The following is an 18,156-nucleotide window of genomic DNA, read 5'->3' on the forward strand; positions in this document are numbered from 1 at the left end:
TGTTAAAATAAAGTGGATATATGTGAGTAGTTAAGTTAAATATTTTTTTTATAAATAAAGATATAATAATCAAGAACCGTTTTTAGTGCATAATATATCAAAACTGTTAACAATTAGCATGGAATATATAAATCTATGGTTTGTTTATCTGTACTCCTTCTGCGATTGGAATAGACTGTACAATTTTTTAAAATATATGTGTCCTTGCGTTAGTAAATTAAAATGTTATAAAATTTTGCTAATATATAAGTTTGACTGACATTTCCAAAATAACGAAAAAAATCAATACACTTTATTTTTAATTCTTTGCCTATACCGCTTTTGTCGATGAAGATTAACAAACAAAATTGAATTAAAAAAACATATATTTTTGTCGGTTTCATTGCTTATTACAAAACAAATATTGATCATATAAAAACGAATCGTGAAAACCCGAATATCGCAACTTCAACGTTAAAAAGATTTCGTGTGTCGACACTCAAAATTTTTTCATACTTATATATAACTATATATAGTCAACGCTTCTATAAATTGTATTCACGTACTGATCAACATAACCATAAAAATAAAATCTTACCTGCCAACCTCGCAATAATTTAATAACGCATTATTTTAATATATAAAATTAATATTCATTTTTTACTTTTATACTTACATAGGAATAAGACGAAAATACAGAGATTTTAGGATATAAACAATTAATATAGGCGCCATATTTTTATGTTGAGGCCCTGATTTATAGTTATTCAGCCGAGCTAATCTTTGTATTTAAATAATAAAAATGTTTGTTTAAAAATAAACCTAAAATTCTCAGTGATAGAATAACAGCCTAGGACTATTTATAATTGTAAATATGCCTTAACATGATCACACAATGTTTTTATATTAGAATAATTTGTAAATATAATACATGAAACATAATGTTGCCATATCATTATAATCATCACAATTTGTTTTCAGTATTTTTATTAATATTAATCTATTATAGTGTACTTTTATTTTAATATTTGCTTTTTATTATGTATTATTTGTAGTAATGTACCATTTTATTGATATTTTAAGTAAAAAATGTTATTTAAATATATTAGATAATATTTTAAGGTATTCTTTTATTGTATAATTGTACGGCCACATCTGTAAATATTTTTAGTGGATTATTAGTTAAACAATGTATTCTTCTTTCGAATGTCAGAAATAGAGTGTTTAACCAAATAACCGTTAAATGATAAATAAATCCATTAAACTTTCATTAGAATATCAATTTTTTTATAGTAAACTATCGATATTCATATACACTAGTGATCCATGAAGTAATGTACTTAAGCTATAAACATTCTAAATCTTCCAGAAAAATAATATACATATTTGTGATTATTTTTTATTCAAAATTATGATTAAACAATGGTTGTAAATAAATTATTATGATATTATTATAAATATACAAATTGATATTGTTAACTTGACGTTTTATTATCTGTGTTGTAGTGTTGTCAACTTGTTTTTAATTTATTAATTCCACACAAATGTTCGTAAGAAGTAATCTAAACTGAATAAGAAAACTGTACAAAGACGGAGTAGAAAAGATTTCTTTTAGCTAAACTTAGACGTATTGAGAAATTTAAAACTGAAATGATCAAAAAATGGTTTCATCTAAAAGTATAATAATTAATAATATTGAGGACGATGACCACCTGACCGATTTCTTACTGCGCAAGATATATTATAATGCACAAGTGTGTGCGCAATCACAAGTGCACTCTCATAATCCGATGGGACGGCAATCAGACACGCCTGGAAAGAGTTCAGGAAAATAATATTGCTATATAAATAAATACTACGTACGTAAATATTAATAAATAAACGTACATAAATGATATATATAGTATTTGAGCCGGTTGGCGTAGTTGGTAGATACTTGCCTTTCACGCCGAAGGTGATGTGTTCGATTCCCACCCAGGACAGACATTTGTGTGCATGAACATGTATGTTTGTCTTGATTCTGGGTGTAATTATCTATATAAGTATGTATTTACAAAAGAAAAGTAGTATAATAGTATATCAGTTGTCTTGTTTCCATCGTATCTGCTTAATTTGGGATGAGATGGCCGTGTGTGAATAATGTCCCAGAATATATATATATATATATATATAGATATATTATATACATAAAATAGTAAATCACTCAGATATCACGCACGAATCGCGGATAAGATCGCGGACGCGATTCATAGACGAGTTTAAAGCTTTACATTCTAATAAAAGCTAAAGAGTTTGTTTGAACGCGTTAATCATATTATCTACAAGCCCATGTGGAAAAATATGTTGGCATTAGATTGCCCTTTTATCGATAATTGTCACACTATCATATCATAAAGTATGCTTCAAATAACAGTCTCGGCGGTCAGGATAACAAGAGCGATTACGTCATCGCAGATATAGAAATTATATCAAGGATATATCCTAAACAAAGGATTCCTCCTCTCTTAAGAAGGCTTGGGGCTTATTTTACCCGAGTTGTGTTTTATTGTTATCCCGAAAAGACGGAACGAGTACCGCTGGTTTTCTAGTGGGTATTGCGACATCAGCGCCGGCGAGTCGCACCCCCCCCCCCCATCTCATGTGGGGGGTATGCGTAAATGCGTTTTTCCAGCGAGAAAAAAAACAAAGACGGGCTTTTATAAAGCCCTATCAAGTAAGAGTTTAGAAACAGTTGTTGGTAAAATTCTGTTACCTAGTGGTAGGGCTTTATGCAGGCCCGCCTGGGTTGTACCACCCACTCATTCAACTCATTCGGGTTCATAAAATTTATCTCATATATGAAAACGTGAACCTTAACCCATTAAATGCCAGGGACCTACGTAGTCTGGTCACCTTCACCTCTGGAGTGAAGCTATCGACAAGCATGGAGAATCGTTGGCTGTCAGCCTCGATATCTCCAAGGCTTTCGACAGGGTCTGGCACAGAAGTCTTCTCTCCAAGCTACCGGCATATGGTCTGCCTGCTCAGCTATGCACCTGGATTGCCAGCTTCCTACACAAGCGTAGCCTTCGTGTTTTAGTAGATGGTTGCGCTTCACAATTCTATGTAGTGAATGCTGGGGTCCCCCAGGGATCTGTGCTATCTCCCACACTCTTTCTTTTGCATATCAATGATATGCTCTCTCTTGGGAACATACATTGCTATGCAGATAATAGTACAGTGCATAGTGGATACCACGGACGCGCAGTGGCTGGGCGGGCGGAAACTGAGGAGAGGCGGGAGAATCTTGTCATTGAACTCGATAGGACGTTAGAGCTCATCGCCAAATGGGGTTCTGATAATCTTGTTGAGTTTAATGCCAAGAAAACACAGGTATGCGCTCTCACAGCGAAAAAGTCACCATTTTACCCTCATCTCTCCCTCTGTGACACACCGCTGATGATACAAAGCAAAATCGCCATGCTGGGGATGGACGTTCGCTGCGACCTTAGTCCAAGGGATTACATCGAGGCTATTATAAAAACAGCTTCACGGAAACTCGGAGTTCTGAACAAGGTGCGGCGTTTTTTCACGCCACAACAACTGCGCCTGTTATACAAAACACAGGTACGGTCTTGCGTTGAATATTGCTCGCACCTTTGGGATAACTCCGCTAAGTACCTACTGGAGGCCTTGGACCGGTTGCAGCGACGTGCAGTACGCATTATTGGCGACGTAAAGGTCACAAACACCCTTGAACCTTTACAATTGCGTCGCGAGATAGCAGCACTGAGTTCCCCTCCTCTTACAACCCGGGTTCCTTCAAACGAGACGTGAAGAGGCATCTTGCGGGCCGGCAAGGCGAGGAAGGCTAGTACAGAACATTCTTCCCGACTGTGCTGGCCGTCGTCGCGTTTGGACTATACTACCACTTACCATCAGGTGGAGTAGAGTCATTTGCCATCCCGGCGCATATAAAAAAAAAAAAAAAAGTGGGCTCACTCTTGTCGCAATTGCGGGCCCGGGAACTCACGTAGTATTTTAAAAGTAAGTTTTTCTTCGTAAAAATGCAATAATAAAAATCGACAATAAAATTCTATGGTCATTTTTACAAGACCTTCTTAGTATATTATTTAGTAATATTTAATAGTTATTTAAAAAAAGCGCACTAATTTAAGACCGCCATTTTGTTAATGGATAAAAAGGTACAGTAATTAATGTATTGTTGCCACGACTATTAAGATTTTTAAGATTAATTGAGTTATTTATATCAATTTATATGATTTCGTGTAAAATTTTTAAAAGAACAATTCGAGATTTTTGTAAAATCAACTTTTTGATGCTAAATATTTATTTATTGGAATTGGCGCGAAGTTAAGACATTAGGAAGATGTAAATAAAAAGGAATTATATTTTTTTTTGTACTAAAATAATCTTTACACGATTATAATAACATGTGTAAAAAAATTATGATTATATCATGAAAAAAATATTTTTTATAAGCAAATCAATTTGGGCGCTCTCGTTTAATTCTTGCTCCGTCCGAGTTTTTACTGTGACGTCACATCGCCGGTTCGTTATTGCGGGCGACTCTTTTGTGATACGCGCGTTGATAATTTCGTATTTATTTTATCCTTCTTTGTGATTTGACGCCCCAAATACGTTCTTTCACTTATAATAATATTAGAAGGATTATTAATATATTATTTTATGGTAAAATAAGAGCAGTATTTCCATGTAGACTAACAAATAATCTACCGAAAGTCGGTCTTATGATTGCGGATTCTTACACAAGTTATGCGAAATATATTAGTGAGCTTATTATTATTGTTTATTTTAATATTTTGTTAATGCATGTTGATCATAACTGTGAACGGTAATAAATCCGTATTCTTCATGTAGATACGAGTGCTTTCCGCTTCCGATAGAAGATAATATCGATATAGTATATAATATACATTTTCTATATTTCAATTTTTCACGGCAGATTATCGTAAATTTGCTTTTGATGAAAGTGCAAATAAAATTAACAATCTCGAATGTGAAGGATGCAAACATACTACGGCATTGGTCTCATAGCGATGTGAGGAGCCTACTTGTAATGAACTTCTACTACTTTTTACTTTTTACTTTAACTACTTTTTTATGTAAAAGCGGGGCAAACAAGCAGGAGGCTCACGTGATGAAAAGTGATTACCATTGTCCAAGGACAGCAACACCAGAGTGCATGCAGGTGCGTTGTCGGTCTTAAAGGAATGAGTAGGCTTAGGCTTTTCTTGAAGGTTTCATAACGGTTCGGAAAAGTCGCCAGGTAATATGGTTCCACAGAAATGGCAGGAAATGTTTTAAAAATAGTGTAGTAGTGGATTTCCAGACATCGAGATGGTATAAATAGAATTTAGAATAAAGACGCGATGTCCAGTGGTGAAATTCAGCGCATAGGATTAATCTAAACAGTTCCTCAAAGCATTCTCCGTAATAGATGCGATAGAAGATGCAGAGTAATAATGACATGACATCTTTCCCGCCCAGGGCAGTACTCCATGTGGGGCTGATTTTTAGCCTTTTCGAATTTTAGGCGAGGAGTTGACGTGAAGTACTGATTTACCTTGTTGAGCACACAAAGCTTTTAGACGCTAATTTGGCTTCACCTTCCAATAGACCGCGGAACCTAACGTCCTGATGATGGACTTGGCAGCGAGGCGGTATTCTCAAAATGAGGGGATGGTCATCACGGTCAAAAGGTGTCATTTTAGAAGTCATCACGCTAACTTGTGTCGTATTGGGGTTGAGTCGTACCAAGTTTGGTTGGCCCAAATCGCAGGCTTTGGTTACTAAAAACTTGTTATTTCACACACAAGTTTATACTCATCGACGTGTTCCCGTCGAATATTAGCGCGGCCGGTGTATAAGGCGTCTACAGTGCTCTCGTCTACCAACATTGAATGATGCTAATTTGCACATGTCATTAAAATACAGAAGAAGCAGAGTAGGTGGCAGCTTTACGTTAAATTATATACTGTAACACAGTGATTCAAAAGTCCCCTTAGACTACGTATTTAACTTTCAAAGAAACATATTATGGTAAAATTCAATTTCAATGGGTCGCAGTCATTGATGATTTTTTCAACTTATATCATTGCCAATACGGCGTTGTTCACAAATCATCTTCAAGATTAACAATAAACCTAAGATTAACATTGAAATGCATTATTCATCGATACAAACTTATGACCACACTATCGATATTCAACGTATCAAGGCCGTTATTACGAACATTCTAAAATTCTGAATTGTTTATATTAAACGAATACCTATAACTGGCCTGTAAAAATTAAATGTTTGATCCTAAAACTGAAACCTCATAAATACGACAAATTTCACTACTAAGGTACTCATTTTAAAATGCTCATCACGAAGAATTGTTAGATCTACAGATATTATACAACACAGGAACATTAAATTTAAATAGAAATGCACACATCAAGCGGACCCTGGTGTTGCTGGGCCGGGAAGACGCTAGGCAGAAGAAGCACACCAGTGCGAAATAAACAAGAAAAAATAAAGACTTGGCTATCATGAATAAGAACTTTGTGTAATTGCTTCGAAATAATAATAAATTATTTATTCCTTGACAATGCGAGTTTTATTAGGAGGTGCAAAACATTAATAATCGTAAAACACTTTAAAATGCATTTTAAGACAATGTTCAATGAATTATTTATTATTATTAGCAAACAGCATAAAAACTACAAGAAGGTTGAAGACCACTGTCACAGGATCGGAGCGAGTAAAATAACTTTTTGTTAACTTACTCATTTTTCATTGAATGCACGTTTTCACTATCACTAAGCACGGGAACGCCTCTAAAAATACTGCTTATAGCAAAACGATCCGAAAAATATCCAATTTAACTATATTCGAGCGTTTTTTATTACGAGTAGTTACCGTATACCAACAACCCACGACGTGGACTCAAGGCTATTATTATATGTATTGCCGAGGACCCCCCTAGAGGGTTCACTAAGACAATGTATGAATGCATAGCGTATGAGGATACGAAAAGTGTGGAGGATGCGAATGTGTTAACCTAGATTACCGGCTCAAGCCCAGGCAAGCAGCGCAGTTTTCATGTGCTTAATTGTTATAATTCATCTCATGCTCGGTGATGGAATACAACTTGAGGAAACCTGCATGCATCTGTTGACCAATCAACCAACCCGCGTTGGGTGAGTGCGGAATAAGCTCCTAACATTCTCCTCAATAGAAGAGAAGGCATTGGTCCAACAGTGGGGCATTAGACAGGCAAAAAGCAATTTCATGTCTAGTAGAGATCTTTGAATCTCCAGTGGCTTCATTTAAAAAAAATCTAGTTTGTTTTTGTAGGACTCTAGCTGATTTGAAGCTTTAAAACGATAGACCAAATGTTTAACGAGTCTCTTTTGAACACGTTCTATTTTCTCAATATGGATCTTGTAAGCGGGGGACCATACTTGACAACAATATTCAAGTTTACTTCGTACCAAGCTATTGTACAATTGTAGAATTGTTGATGACTTTTTGAAATCCTTAGATGATGAGATTGAAGACAATAATAGTCAATATATTTACTAACATACTTTCTAAGCTATTAAATAACACTAAGGGTTGTTATCTGTAAATAAAATATAAAAAAATACTCATATTGTTTGTAATCGCCTATTTACTTTCAATATTTTTGCGTGTATAATTCCATCTGCCTATCCATTAATTAATTGCTATCTATAATATATAATAATTAATCCATATATTTGTTCCTTATATATGTAATTGGCGTTTTGTACGTGAGGAATATAAAGTTTTTTTTTTGTAAAATATATTTAATTAATCAAAGTATGCACCGTTGTTATCTATGTACTTTTGCCATCTCATAGGTAGTTCATTGATCCCTTTACTAAAAAAAACCACGGGGGCGAGAATCAATAAACTTTGAAGGCGGTTTGGACTGCCGCATCGGAGTTGAATTTTTTTCCTTGTAAGAAGTTAGAAAGCTGTAGTGAACGACACCGGCGCTAGTCCACCAAACACTCACAAGTAACTTTTTCTGAGTGAATTTTCGTTTAGGGCAGGATTTGGCTGGGTCTCCAGGGTTCAGCCAAGGCAACGAGCGCTTCCGATTATCGTACAGTATCCACTTTTCATCACAAGTAATGATTCGATTTAAAATCCCTTCATTATTGTGTCGGTTGAGCAAAGTAACACAGCAGTCGACGTGTGTTTGCAAGTTCGATTCACTCAATTCATGAGGTACCATCGTTAAAGTTTTTTTTACTTTCCCGATTTGCTTCATGTGGATTAATACAGTTTTATCACTTACCCTGAAGCCTGCAGCTATCTCTGAAGTGCTTTGTGATGGATCCGCTTCCACAATAGCCTTTAATTCTTCATTTTCCACTTTGGTCTCCGGCCGTCAACGGGGTTGGTTCTGGAGGTCGAAATTTCCAGAAAGAAAACGTTGAAATCAAAAACGTACAATGCTTTCTTTCGCGACACTAGCGCCGTACACATCATTAATCCTTCGAGCTGTTTCTGCAGCACTGGTGCCATAGTAGAACTCGTACTCGTAAATATACCGATATTTCATGTTTTCCATTTTGCGGTAATAAGCCACGCCAAAGAAAAAAATAATGAGGAAAAAACAAATGAATGACTGTTTTCAAAACTCAAATGTACCAGCTAAATGAATTTATAAATTTGGGATATCGAAGGAAGTTTAGGTGGCGTTGCTAGAGCTGGTTGATGATGAGAAACACACTTATACAGTTGAGTTAAACGGAATTATAGATTTTTTTTGGCATAGCATCATTGGATTGTAGCAAATTATTCTGTTAATCAAATTAGTAAAGTTATTTTCAGGTAATAATTCTTCCTTTGGTTGCTTTATGTATGTATATTTGTAATACATGAAACACAGCATGAATCACTTTACACAAATATCAATTAACACTAACACCGCGGTTATCTTATATAGGATATGCAATTGATATGTTTTTTATCGGTCAACCAGTCAAATTCGGGGTAAATAAAATTTTAATGCATTGATAATTTTTGATTGATCGCTGTCGATGTATCAACTCAGCCGTTTGTCCTATTTGTCTAAACGTATTAAAAAATTTGCATAATTCAATCGGTACAATTATCATTCGTGATTGCGAATGTTAATTATAACTATAAATATTTATAAGTATATTTTTAAGTATAGTATAGTATAGTGTGCGTCCACATTGACCGCCCACCGCGGATGCGACGACGGGCGCGAAGTATCAAACATATGAAACCGCTGTTTGCGTCAACAGTGTAGTGACTGAAGGCGCCTAGCGCAACGGGCCCGACCGAGTTAGCGGGCGTAGTTTTCAAACGTTCCTATCCACGCATTTTGGCCACACTACGGGCCTAATCAACAAGCGAGCTGATGCGCGGTTTGCGGTAGTATGAAACAATATCGGTCTTGTCGCCCGGCGTTTGCGCGTCTGCTAATCTTTTTATTGTAACATGACGTAAGGTTTTTATAAGTGCATTTCAATCTAAGGCAAAGTAAACACCCACACCACACTAATTGCACAAAACAATAAAATTATTGAACGAAATAAAAGAACTATTCATGTATATGTAACTAATATTATATACCTTCTATCGGATCGGATATCTAATAGGGTAGGATCGGACTATCATATCACAATACAAAACCTCGTCCATGGTTTGCAATACCTGATATAAGTTTTATCGCTATAACAGTTCGACCATCACTGTGGCCATCGCGCGCACTCGCACTCACGCCACCAATAGGCCCTAGGGGCTGATTTCTACTAATCTATAACGATTAAGATATTTTCCCGATTCAATTCCAATCCTACTTTGACTATTCTTCATTTATTCGGATTTGAACCGAACCGATATTATATTAATATATACCGTTGTGTAAAAACGAAACTTAATTGTTAACTATTATGCCAATAGTCGAAAATTAAATTAAAGAAACTTCGTTCAGAATATTTGTATTATGCAACCTATAAGTACTAACGCTCACTGCAGAAACTCACTACAAGTCAACTCTTCAAAAGCTCAATACAAGAAATTCCTAGTGCTGATAATATACTCCAATTTACAGATACATTTTTCTAACTTACAACTAAACGATTGTCACAGTAAGTCAAATGATTTTGTGATAAATATTTCTTCTTCTTCTTCGAGTGCCACTCCGACTAGCGAAGGTTGGCAGTCAGCTTTAAATACTACTTGTTCTTCGCGAGGCGAAAGAGTTCGGCAGCACTCGCGATTCCCGTCCATTCGCGGATGTTGCACAGCCAAGACTTTTACCTGCGCCCAACAGGTCTCCTTCCGGCAACTTTTCCCATCATAATGAGTTGCAAAAGATCATATCTTTCATGCCTAAACACGTGTCCGAGATATGCAACTTTTCTCTTCTGTGATAAATATTGGTGATAATAATTATAATAATAATAATATCCTGCGAAATTTTTCACACACGGCTATCTGTTCCCAAATTAAGCTTGTACAGAGCTTGTGCTATGGAAACCAGACAACTGATATACCACATATACTACTTTTCTTTTGTAAATACATACTTATATAAAAATTACACCCAGACCTTCTCCTCAAAAAGAGGAGAGGAGGCCTTTAGCCCAGCAATGGGACATTCACAGGCTGTTACGGCAGGACAAACAGACATGTTCATGCACACAAATGTCTGTCCTGGGTGGGTATCGAACCCACAACCTTCGACGTGAAAAGCAAGTATCTACCAACTACGCTAATCGGCTGGTCATTTATTTTTCTCGTCATTTTCAATTATCACAAAATGCTTTATGATTATTTGATAAAACTTAAAAACTTATAATGAATACAAACTTCATTATAACAACATTTGGGAGTTAGGTATATCTTTCAACATTCCATACTTATTGCTCATAGCACCAAAAAAAAAAGTTTTTTAAAAATTTCACTTTTTTATCGTTTCTTGCTTATATATTTATCATTTAATAATATGCTTGATTACGGTCTGATAAGGGTGACTCGATTACAGCAAAATGACATTTATTATAATAAAATATTCGTATGCATCTCGTATGCATCAGTATATTTATAATTATGCTTATCAGCTAAAAGATTAATAGCACTATTTGTATACATATAGTAAGTTTGGTAAAAAAGTATTTTTCGCCTCGCCATTGGTTCGGGACCGATCATACGATGTGACGCACTGAACGATCAACTAATCCTGGCGAGCCAACCATTCTACTCTCAGTCAGACTTACGAGTTCGCGCTTGCTTGACGTGTATGCAGGATTGGCGTTAATTTAATAGCTTATAAAAATTTGTGAGATTTCAACACTTCAATAGATAGCATACTAGTTCTTGAAAGTTTTTTCATATGGTAAGTAGCAAATAATCATATTTATGATATCAAGATTATAAGTAGAGTTTGGCAAAATGGAGTCAAATTAATGATTAAGGCTTGGCTATAGTTATGGCTTATTTGAATTAGTTTTAAACCTCTTGTCTCATTTATAATAATCAATTGAAACTTCGCGATGCAGATCCCCGGATGTCTGCCTCATGAATGTTCTTTGTTTTCAGTATTATTTTGAGCATCAACCTCCAGGGCAGACATGAGCTAATAATTTAGTACCCTTTTTATTTTAATAAATTTTAAGCGATTTGGGAGCACAACTATATCCAGCCAACCTCACCTGCACGTGGTGCATCCTGCCGATTAACAAACGAGGCTCTGGCGACCGACTAACGATAACCATTCCATTAAGGCGTAGCTAAATACAGCAGACCGGTGACGGGCAGCAGCGTCATCTGTACGTCGAGCTACGCTCTGCGATCACCAACCCGCCTGCCCAGCGTGGTGATTACGGGCAAAACCTTTTATGGCACACACCTATACGCAACGGCCCCTAGTTCCCGGTCGCCCCGCTGTTTCTGGATAAGGCGGCGGTCATGGTAAGGGTGGGGCAGGGGGTGCTAAGAATTCCCGGGTTACGGCAGGGCGCCAACACCGACTGACCCTGGCTATGTATAACGGACGGACGCTACGGCTCGACGAACACCTGGCACACCTCGAAGAAGAGCTGAGGAACATAAGGTGGCATATTTTGGGGCTATGTGAAATCCGAAGAAAGGGAGAGGATACCATAGCCTTAGAATCAGGCCATCTTATGTACTTCAGAGAGGGAGACCAACCATCCCAAGGTGGCGTCGGGTTCTTGATCCACAAGGCTCTCTCTGACAACATCTTAGAAATCTCCAGTGTGTCGGCAAGGGTAGCGTATCTTGTGATCAGACTCACCAAGAGGTATAGCCTCATGGTTATCCAAGTATACGCACCGACTTCGACACACTCGGATGATGAAGTGGAAGAAATGTACGAAGACATTTCTAAGGCATTGCACACCACCCAAAAGGCCCACTTCAATGTTGTCATGGGGGACTTCAACGCTAAAGTAGGAGTACATACTAGCAACGAACGAATAGCATTTGGAAGCAGGAATCATAGGGGGCAAATGCTCGTTAACTTTTTGGAGAAAGAGGGTCTGTTCTTTATGAACTCTTTCTTTAAGAAACAGCCTCAACGGAAGTGGACGTGGCGAAGCCCAGACGCTATGATTAGAAACGAGATTGACTTTATTATGACGGACAAGAGGCGAATATTTAGAGATGTCTCTGTGATCACAAGGTTCAATACCGGAAGTGATCACCGACTTGTACGAGGAACTCTTAATATTGACTACAAGCTCGAGCGCGCCCGTCTAATGAGGTCTGCACTCCGACCAAAATTGCTCCAAGCCGTGGAGTCTAGTACATTTCAGTTAAAACTGGAAAACCGATTCGCTGCCTTGGAAATCAACACTGACGTTGACATCAACCAAGAACTCGACCAAGTGGTAGGTATCTTTAGGGACGAGGGGACGATATTATATCCAACGCAAAACACCGGCAAGAGGTCCAAGCTTTCGGGAGAGTCTCTAGAGCTAATGCGAAAACGACGTGAAAACCCTACAGTCACTTCGTCAGATCTTAATAAAAAAAATTCAAAGCTAGTAAGACGCGACCTCCGAAACTCTAATACACGCTCTATAAAAAAAGCGGTTGAGCAAAATCGGGGGTCGAAAGTCTTTGTTCAAAAACTAGGTCGAAGCCATCTGACGAAGCTGACCACTTCAAAGGGAAAAGTCGTCGCCTCTAAGCTCGAGATTCTTAGGGAAGTTCAGGACTTCTTCGGTAAATTATATACATCAGTAGCGCCTCGTCCTCAATACGACCCTGGGGATCCTAGAGCCACTTTAGCCCCCTTCACAGAAGAGTTGCCAGAAGTAAGCCAAGTCGAAATCGTAATGGATTTGGGGCAGCTTAAAAATGGAAAAGCCCCCGGGGTAGATGGAATTACGACGGAGCTACTAAAGGCAGCTGGAAAACCTTTACTAGCGCAGCTCCAACGAATATTTAATTCTGTCATATTCTCGGGGAGAACTCCAAAGGCATGGAGCAAGAGTGTTGTCGTAATGTTCTTCAAAAAAGGAGACAAAACCTTTTTGAAGAACTACAGACCTATTTCTCTCTTGAGCCATGTCTATAAGCTGTTTTCTAGGGTCATCACGAATCGTCTCGCGCGTAGATTTGACGAGTTTCAGCCCCTGGAACAGGCCGGATTTCGAAGAGGGTACGGAACCATAGACCACATTTACACAGTGCGGCAGATTTTACAGAAGACCGAAGAGTATAATCAGCCTCTGTGCTTAGCATTTGTGGACTATGAAAAGGCTTTTGACTCTATTGAGACCTGGTCTGTTCTGGAGTCCTTACAACGGCGCCAAATCGATTGGCGATACATCCAAGTGCTGAAAGGCCTGCATGACGCTGCTGTTATGACCGTCAAAGTACAGAATCAGCAGTCTGACCCTATCTTCTTGCATCGAGGAGTGAGACAAGGGGATGTCATTTCACCGAAATTGTTCACTAATGCATTAGAGGATATGTTCAAGACGCTGCACTGGGAAGGGCGGGGCATAAACATAAACGGCGAGTACCTTTCGCACTTGAGATTTGCAGACGATATCGCCATCGTGGCAGAAACCGTGCAGGACATGCAATATATGCTGAGCAGCCTGGCTGATTCTTCTGCTCGAATTGGTCTCCGGGTGAACTTGGAAAAAACTAAGATAAAGTTCAACGAACACGTCAGTCCAGACCCAATAGCTCTTAACGGAGTTCCTCTCGAAGTTGTTCAGGAGTATGTGTATCTTGGGCAAACTTTGCAGTTGGGTCGAGACAACTTCGAGGGGGAAGCACGAAGAAGAGTACAGCTGGGCTGGGCAGCGTATAGAACAACTCGGTCAAGTCTTTTCGTCACGAATACCGCAATGCTTGAAGACAAAAGTCTTCAACGAGTGCGCCTTACCAGTTATGACCTACGTAGCCGAGACGTGGACACTGACAGTGCGTTTGGTCCACCATTTTAAGGTCGCTCAGCGAGCTATGGAGAGGGCTATGCTCGGAGTTTCTCTGAAGGATCGAATCCCTAATGTGGTGATCCGACAAAGAACCAAGGTTATCGACATAGCCCAAAGGATTAGTAAGCTGAAGTGGCAGTGGGCTGGACACATATGTCGCAGAACCGACGACCGTTAGAGTAGACGCGTTCTGGAGTGGAGACCACGCCTTGGCAAACGTAGCGTAGGACGCCCTCCAGCTAGGTGGAGTGACGATATACGCAAGGTGGCTGCCAGCGGTTGGAGATTAAGAGCTGAAAATCGAGCTCAGTGGCGTGCCATTGGAGAGACCTATGTCCAGCAGTGGACGCGAAAAGGGTGATGATGATGATGATGATGATGAAGCGATTTAACCAAATCGTTTCATTTCTCTATCTAAACTTTACTCGTTTTTTTATCGCTGAAAAAACGTATTTATATTATTCCCGCACTGGAGCAGCCTGGTGGAATAAGTTCCAAACCTTCTCCTCAAAAAAAGGGAGAGGAGGCCTTTAGCACCAGAGGCCCCAGCAGTGGGACATTCACAGGCTGTAACTTTACATAAAGTGTGGTATGTGGGAATTACCGGCGCCGAGCTCCGGAATACCCACTGAGAAACCAGTTTCTGCAAGAGACAAAAAGGTTCCACTTTGGTTCCTCTTTGGCTGTGTCACACTATGTCACACGGGATCGCTTGAGCATACTACCATGTCGCCCCGACAGATAGCCCGACTATGCGAGCCTTCATTCTTGAATGGTTTTTTTACTTAAGAGGTGACAAACGAGTAGGATGCTCACCTGATAGAAAGTGACTACCACCACCCATGGACACCTGCAACACTCGAGGGTTTAATTAAAACTTTACTATTTATTACGTTACTAACATCAATGTATTTAATGAAGGTATACTACTAAAACCGGTTAAATAAATTGATATTATAATTTATTTTAATTAATTTATTATTATAATTATTTGTGCATGTTTTTTTTCGCAGGATGACTCTATGAATAATGTTGATGATGCTAGTGGATCAAAACGTAAAACAGGTGGTTCATTTAGAACAATAGACACATATTTTATAAAGAAACCAAAGCATGAGATTGGCAAACACCCGAATTTGCTTTCAACAACCTCTAATACAGATGATAATATGTTTGCTGCCGTTGCTTCTACATCTTCAGCTACATTAAACTTAGATGAAGAAAAATGTTATACTCCTGCTACTGATACTGTTCAATGCAAGCCGATATTATGCACATCTACATCTAATTCAGATGAGATAAATAATTCGGCTTCTCAAACAAAATTTTCCTTAGATATGGGAATGTACGTCGGGAAAAACATAGAGGATTCACAAAAAGCTATGTTGCTTGAAAATCGCTGGATGCCTCCCCCAGATTTTGTTTTCCCGGAATCTTTTGTTACCAGAAAAGGTAAAAAAACAAAAAAATGTGCAGAGAAGGCACTCCTTGACAAGGTTCCCTGGCTTGTTTTCTCGGAAAAAGACGAGGGCTTTTACTGCAAATTTTGTGTTTTATTTGCACCTGAAGGTAGCATAGAATACAAAAGATATCTACGAATACTCGTCAAAGAGCCATTAAAAGTTTTTGAAAATTTGCTCAGTGAAAAGGGCGTTCTACAAACACACCAACGACACCCATACCACGAATTAACTGTCAAAGCAGCGAAAAATTTTTTATCAACTTTTCAAAAACCTGAAAATAAAATTATTAACCAAATTATTAATCAAACAATTTCCGCTATACCAAAAGCTAATAAAAAAAGGGAACGCTTGCGACCAATTGTCGAAACGATAATATTTTGTGGTCATCAAAATATATCTCTACATGACCATGGTGACGATGGTAAATTGTTAGATGCAGAAGGTATTGATAACGCAGTAGGTGATGAAGGAAATTTAAGAGCCCTTTTGAAATTCCGTAAACAATCTTGTAACACAACATTGCATAATTTAAAGCCTTCCAATTCTAATACAATATACATTAGCAAAACTGATAAAAATCAGTTGATTGATGTTTGCGAAGAAATCATTCAGGAAAATATTTTTCAGAATGTGAAGGATGCTAAATATTTTTCAATTTTATTCAATGAAACAACAGATATCACATTACATATAACACAGCTGTACTTATCATTCAGATATCTTCAAAATGGTATCGTAAAGGAAGATTTTGTAACTTTCTGTGATACGCTTAGAAGTGATCAAATGGCTAACAATACAGACGATACGGAGCGACGGTTTTCGGGTGTAGCGCTGGCGAAAATCGTTGAAAACATCTGTCTCAAATTCGACATAGATTTAACATTGTGTGTAGGTATTGGAACCAACACCTGCGCGGCCTTGGCTTCAGAAATAAAAGTTGCAATACAAGAATTGTCAAAAAAAGCTGCACATGCCAAAAGCTGTCCTTTCAGCAACCACGTTCTTAATAGCTCGCTAGCTACATCATGCAAACTAATTTCTTGCCGCAATGCTTCGGAGACTATGAGAAAAGTTATAGCATTTATCAATACATCCACTCAGATGCACAAAATCTTTGAAAAAGAACTTGGAGTTATAATGCAAGGTATATGTGAGACGCGTTGGGTAGAAAGGTACGATGGGCATCAACTATTTCAAGGAGACAACTTGGTGAAAATTTGTAGCACTCTGGAAAAGATTTCTACTTGGCAAGACAACAAAATTGCTAATGATGCGCATTGCTTACTGCAAACACTGTGCAGCCCAGATTTCATTATGTCATCTATCTGTTTGAGTGATGTTTTAGGTACCTAAGGATTTCGTTTGTTATTCTTAAATACAAATGCATGAAAGCAAGAATTCAATTATTTATTTAATTAAACTTGTGTTTGTAAGCCACAAAACCAAAGTTTTTTAAAAAACCCAATTTAAATTTATTATTATATTTTTCAGATACAACTGTATCCTTGAGCAAATTATTGCAAATGGACTCAATTGATTTAAAAAGGATTACGAACGCTATAGATGATGCACTGTGTGTCTTACGACGAAAAAGGGTACAGGCTGAAACAGTTTTCCGACAACTTTTTGAAGAAGCAAAAGAAATAGTTAAGCAACTAGGCGTAGAAATTAAATGCCCTATAAAAGTGTCAAGAGAAACACAAAGAGCAAACCACCAACCTACTCAATCAGCTGAAGAGTATTTCCGAAAAGCCGTGTTCATTCCTCTTCTAGAATCTGTAATAAATGAGCTACAAGACCGCCTGTCTCCTGAAGAACTTAATTTCCTTAACCTTGGCGTTTTTGTTCCAAAGGTCAATTATACTTACACTAATAAGGACATTGAAAATGTTAAACAAATCGCAAATCATTATAAACTACTAATAGATAACACTGCAGTTTCAGTCATTATAAACGAATATCAGCTGTGGATGGTAAAATGGCAGCGGAATAAAAATATTCCGCAGTCGATTTCTAATCTTATAGAAAATTGTGATGCTGAAATTTATACTAACGTTAGAAGATTCTTATGTATACTTGCTACACTACCGGTTAGCGTAGTGACGGCAAAAAGGCCAGTTTCTAAGCTCAGGAGGCTCGAAACTTGGCTTAGTATGACAAAGGCAGAAGATCGCCTCACTGGACTAGCACTGCTCTACGTCCACAAAAACATACCCATT

General features: G+C 37.9%; 1 protein-coding gene across 1 annotated transcript in view; it reads left to right on the forward strand.

The window, feature by feature from the left end:
* Window positions 1-18,156, forward strand: part of LOC126779219 (chorion class B protein PC10-like) — a 102,877-nt gene extending 84,721 nt beyond the window's left edge. The window contains exons 3-4 of the mRNA XM_050503141.1: window positions 16,565-17,282; window positions 17,429-18,156. Of these exons, the coding sequence (XP_050359098.1) occupies window positions 16,565-16,581 (17 nt within the window). The 3' untranslated portion in view covers window positions 16,582-17,282; window positions 17,429-18,156. The remainder of the gene's footprint in view (window positions 1-16,564; window positions 17,283-17,428) is intronic.

This window comes from Nymphalis io, chromosome 28 (assembly GCF_905147045.1).
Source record: "Nymphalis io chromosome 28, ilAglIoxx1.1, whole genome shotgun sequence".
Lineage (NCBI taxonomy): Eukaryota > Metazoa > Arthropoda > Insecta > Lepidoptera > Nymphalidae > Nymphalis > Nymphalis io.